Source organism: Malus domestica, chromosome 15 (assembly GCF_042453785.1).
Source record: "Malus domestica chromosome 15, GDT2T_hap1".
NCBI classification, from domain to species: Eukaryota; Viridiplantae; Streptophyta; class Magnoliopsida; order Rosales; family Rosaceae; genus Malus; species Malus domestica.
The window spans coordinates 44,017,857-44,023,362 of NC_091675.1; the positions used below are offsets into that span (position 1 = coordinate 44,017,857).

The window sequence follows — 5,506 nt, forward strand, 5'->3', positions numbered from 1 at the left end:
ATGTGATAAAGTACATGTTGTCAAAGCCAATGCTAACAGGGAGAATTGGGAAGTGGATTCTAGCATTATCAGAGTTCAGTTTTCAGTATGTACCCCAGAGGGCAGTCAAATGCCAAGCAATTGTTGACTTCCTGGCCGAGCATCAAGAATCTCAAGACGAGGTAATCAATATCCCAGGAAGCCTGGAGGTCACTGGCATTTGGATCCCACCGAGAAAAGATATCTCGGGCAAAGAAGATTAGGTCCAGCAAGAGATAAGAAGAGTGACTAGTCTCTGGATCACTCCTTGGAAGTTGTATTTTGATGGATCTCACACTCAGAAGGCTTCAGGAGCAGGGATTGTGATTGTGAACCCTCAAGGGGTTTATCATTATTATTCATTCCTCCTGGACTACCAAGGAAATACTAATAATCAGGCAGAGTATGAGGCTTTAATAATTGGTCTGGAAATCTTAATGGATCTGGGGGCAGTAGACGTGAAGATCTTTGAAGATTCAGAGTTAGTAATAAACCAACTAAATGGGGAGTTCAAGTGCAGACATATTACCATGGCAGGATATTACTTGGCGGCTACGCAATTACTGAGTTTCTGGGATTCTGAGATATCAGTCAATCATGTTCCCAGGGGATCCAACTTAGCGGCCAACAAGATGGCACAACTAGCCTCATGAGTGCCAATACAGGAGAGAAGATATGGGGTAGATGTCGAGATCCAAAGAAGGAACCTCCCTTCTATCTTAGAAAGGGGATTCAGTCTGGATATAATGGTTCTAGAGACCGAAATAGAAGATTGGAGGTCACCTATCATTCATCATTTGAAGAATCCCTCTTCGCCTACAAGCAAGAAGAATAGACAGCAAGCAACCAAGTATGTCTTATGGGCGAAGAACTTGCTAAGGAAAACTCCAGATGGGTTACTATTAAAATGCTTGGGCCAAGAAGAATCCATGAGGGTAATGGCCGAAGTACATGAAGGAATATGTGGAGCACACCAGGCGGGAACGAAGATGAGATGGTTGCTTAGAAGGTATGGTTATTTCTGGCCTGACATGGAAAAAGATTGCAAGTCTTATGCCAGAGGTTGCGAAGAATGTCAACGGCACGGACCCTCCAGCATGTGCCCTCGGTACCTTTAAATCCAGTAGTCAAGCCTTGGCCCTTCAGATGATGGGCGATGGACTTCATCGGGCAAATCTATCCAACTTCTAGTAAAGGGCATACTTTCATAATTGTGGCAACGGATTATTTCACCAAGTGGGTGGAAACATCAGCAGTAAAATCCATAACTTCAGCCGCAGTCAAGAATTTTATCGAGACCAAGATTCTGCACAGATATGGGGTGCCCGAAACTATAGTGACGGATCGTGGACCATCTTTTATCTCAAAAGAGGTTGAGGAGTTTGCAAGCAAGTACAAAATAAAGATGATCCAGTCCAGTCCATACTACCCTCAATCAAATGGCCAGGCAGAGGCCAGCAACAAGATCCTGGTCAACATTATCAAAAGAATGGTGATAGATAGTCCAGAAAAGTGGCATGAGAAGATGGGGAACACTTTGTGGGCATACAGAACTTCCAAAAGGGCGGGAACAGGGACAACTCCCTATGCTTTGACTTTCGGGCAAGATGCGGTGCTCCCCATGGAGATCAATGTAAGTTCTGTTAGAATTCAAAATCAATTTGGGTTACACAGTGAAGAGTACATTGAAGCCATGTGTCAAGGAATTGAAGACTTGGATGTAGCCCGAATTGAAGCTTTGAACCAGATTCAGGAAGGAAAGAAGGCCGTTGCCCGAGCTTATAACAAAAAGGTAAAAATGAAGTCTTTCAAGGAAGGAGATTTATTCTGGAAGACAGTCATCCCTTTAGGAGCTCAGCTCAGGGGCTTTGGAAAATGGAGTCCGACGTGGGAAGGTCATTTCATTGTTAGTCGTGTTTTGGATAGGGGAAGATACTACTTGGCATACCTTGAAGGAAGCAGGCAGAAACATCCCATTAATGTTAAATTCTTAAAGAAATATTGTCCTACATTGTGGGATGTCAGAGATTGTTATATTGAGGAGGATGCTAGGTAAAGAAAGCTTCGGGCTATCAATGTGCAGTGTATATTTATCAAACATTCAAGAGGACAGAAAGACAAGAGTTGCTAAAGTAATGTATGTTTCATTTCGACGAATTGGAAAAATTTACAACGGATTCAAGGCCGATGTATTACAATCAATTCTCTTTCTGGATGCAATGATATATTCAGCTGGTTTTCCGGTGTCTTCATGGATGGAACCTGATCAGGTGATCGGGTTGTGCGGCCAAGACACGCCTGGTAGAGGACCCTCAATCAGGGCCATCACCATATGTGATGGTGAAGCCCGATTTATTACGGCAGCAAGCAGGAGAGCAAGCCTTCGTGAGGAAACCGCCTAACCAAAGGTGTTGGAGATAGCGAGATGTGCGACCAAAGGTGTTGGAGATGGCGATTATCTGATGAAAACTCTTTTTCTCACGGAAAGGGAATTTTAGGAAACTCCACTTAAAATATGAGGAGCTCATTTCACAGTTTTGGGAGGAAACACTTGGGGGGGAAGGAAAGTTGAGTTCGAGGATGATTTATTGAGAAAGCTAACATTTATAAAGAATATCAGAGAGTAGTTCAAAGGTCATGGGAAGATCAAGAGACTCCAGGTGCCATTAATTTCATCCAGAAGATACAAGTTCCAAGGGCAAGGATGCAGCCGCATAAAGCTTTTCAATCAATATTGACGCCTGGGATTCCAGGCTAAATATCAATTGAAGGGGGCACTGTTTGGATCAAAACTTAAACTTTGGACTCAAGAAAGAGGCTGGCCCAAAAGGATTCCTGAAGGAAGAGTCGGTCGAAGCCCAGCAAATTGGCCGAAGCCCAGCCGAAACCCAGAAAAGCAGGAAAGGGCTTTTCTGACTTGGTGCAGTTCATGAAGGCCACTTGCTCACCTACCCAAAGGTCAAGTGGTATAGACTGACCAGCTATATAGCCCATAAAGTACTTTAGAATAACAGAAGAAGTAAAATAGCTGATGAGTCACTGCCTCTCAAGTTGCATTCGGGCAAAGTTGCTGCTACAGGAGGCCAAGCTGGGTTGTCTATAAAAGAAGAAAGAGAAATCAGGAATAAGGACACTCAATCAAACAAACAAATGCAAGCACAAACTCTGCTCAAAGCCAGATTTGCCTTCAAAACAAAGCTGTAGTCAGCCCAAGCCTTCATCCCCTTCGGGACAAGCCTTCACTCAAACCTTTGTAATAGCTCTACTACATTGTTCAAACTTGCTGTAGTATCGATTTCTCTTTGTAAAACCCTCTCCTTACCCCCTTCTAAAGCTCTCAGAACCTTGATAAGCCACAAAGATAGGAACCAGCAAGACGATCAAGCTTGCCCGACAAGGTTAAACCTTGCCCGACCTTCTTTGTTTTTGTCTTTTCATTCATTAGCCTAGCAATATGTTGTGTACTTCCAGTTGTATTCAAGTTATTTCTAGTAAGATGACTATTAAAAGAACCTCTCAGTGCTTAGACCTGATTTGAATATATATTCATGGTTCAAATCAGATCTAAGTTCTAAGCCCTCGGGCATGTATATCTGATCAGTTAAAAGTCCTTGGCCTCAAGGCATAAAAAAGAACTTTATGTGGATTTAACCCATCCACGATAGTCCTTGATAAACAAGAATCTGAAGTTACTTGGGGCGCAAGTAATCAACCTACCCTTTAGTTTTATTTCTATTATATTATGATTATCATAGAACGCTTATGCATGGAATGGATTCTGATAGGAAGCCTCAAGGCCTACACCTAAGGCCACCGAAGGCACCTATTTGGGTTCATTCCGTTCCGCGGTCTAGAACGTTTGAGTATAAAGAACGAATTCTGATAGGAAGCCTCAAGGCCTACACCTAAGGCCTCACAAAGGCACCTATTTGGGTTCGTTCTATCTCTCGAATACGGGTAATCAGAAGTATAATAGTTATAAGACTCCTGCAATCAATGGAACAAATATTATGTATTCGAGCACTGGTTTAGTTATCGATGGGAAGCCTCAAGGCCTACACCTAAGGCCCCACAAAGGCACCTGTCATAACTAACGCGGTTTCTCGGGCACATATATATACATACAACTAAAACTCGACATCCATTTCACATCTGCCATGCTAAAGATGGCAGTGGCACGCCTGAGTACTTAGAGGTTAATCTTGATTGTGAACCTCAAGGCCTATACCTAAGGCCCCACAAAGGCACCTTTCAAAGTTAACGTTGTCCTTCTCTTCCAGCCTTGCCCGACAAGCCTTGCCCGACAAAGCCCCACCACGAAGCAGAAGCCCGACAGCAGCCCTCAACCGGCGCCAAACCTCCAGGGGAGCTGTGCATCTCGCCGACCAGGAAACGTCCCCGATGGAAATTCCCGACGCGAACAGATGATGCAATTGCAATCCGCGTACGAGCTATTTTAGTTCTGGAATTGGTGCTGATGCGCTGCCCTCGGCCCGGCAACTTATCAATATGCCTGATCCCCTTGTAGCACTGAATGTCTATCATTCTCTTGATGTCTCCCTCGACAACAATTGCCTGAAAAAACCCGAAAACTCAAACCTGTTAGCGATGCGAGTAGCACTCAAAGAGTGGGAGAGAAAGAGAGAGTTACTTATACCAACTCCCTCCCAACTAAGTACTTGGAGATTTCCTCGCCAATGGCAGCAACTTCTCTTCGGGTCAAGTCCTCGGCAAGTTTGTTGGTCATGTTTAGCTCGGATATGATTAGACCCGCCCTGGCCCTGCCAATCCCAGTATGTACTGAAGCGCATACTTGAGGAGCTTCTTGTCTGGAATCTCCATTCCTGCTCTTATATTCAGGCATTGCATGAAACTGCAAGTAACACCGGAAGCTAAAAGAAGATCATTAAGCCATCACATAAATCTTTAACTTTCCAAATTCAAATGCTAGTATGTCTGTATGTGGGGAATACGATTATTTTTCCCGTAGTTGCAGGGTTTTGGGATCTTAATTAAAATTTACAATGAAAAAAGCAATTTAAAGTTTAGTCAGTGCCGGACAAATTTCGGAAGAGAATTGTGGAGAGTGAGTGGCTTGTCAACTGGGTGTATTGTGCCGGCCAACCAGTTTCTCACATCCCACCAAGATTTATTCTGCATTGGAAGAAAACCCAAATATTGAACCGACCTATTAAGTTCCAATCAAGAAAAAGGCTAGCGAGTTTTGTCGGTCTCGCAAAATATTAAACCGACCTATTTTCTTGGTCATCATTGTTGCGATCATTTTGTTCGAATTGGAAAAGTGACAACCCCTATGGCTATATAGCCTATGGGGTTGAGATTATGTTTAACAAGATTGCAAACCTACAAATTTGATATGGGTTGGGTTTGTTGAAAAATTTGGGAATTAATCTTGATAACTCTCTACTCATCTCGTATGCTTGGTAACCAAGAAAGTTTTCCCTTTCCAATTGGGAGCTTCACTCTT

General features: G+C 43.4%; 1 protein-coding gene across 1 annotated transcript; it reads right to left on the bottom strand.

Annotated features, from left to right (window-relative positions):
• Window positions 1-4,136: 4,136 nt before the first annotated feature.
• On the bottom strand, window positions 4,137-4,982 carry LOC108169496 (small ribosomal subunit protein uS13m). Its single transcript, XM_029093490.2, has 2 exons — window positions 4,676-4,982; window positions 4,137-4,593 (listed from the first exon to the last, which is right to left on the bottom strand). The coding sequence occupies exons 1-2, from the start codon at window positions 4,880-4,882 to the stop codon at window positions 4,276-4,278; spliced, it is 525 nt and encodes a 174-aa protein (XP_028949323.2). The 5' UTR covers window positions 4,883-4,982; the 3' UTR covers window positions 4,137-4,275.
• Window positions 4,983-5,506: the final 524 nt, after the last annotated feature.

Bases quoted from the DNA above. Each gene is read 5' to 3' on its own strand.
- LOC108169496 (XM_029093490.2), bottom strand. From the start codon at position 4,882: ATGCCTGAATATAAGAGCAGGAATGGAGATTCCAGACAAGAAGCTCCT. The intron at 4,594-4,675 runs GTATAAGTAACT...GGGTTTTTTCAG, and splicing joins ACTTAGTTGGGAGGGAGTTG to GCAATTGTTGTCGAGGGAGA.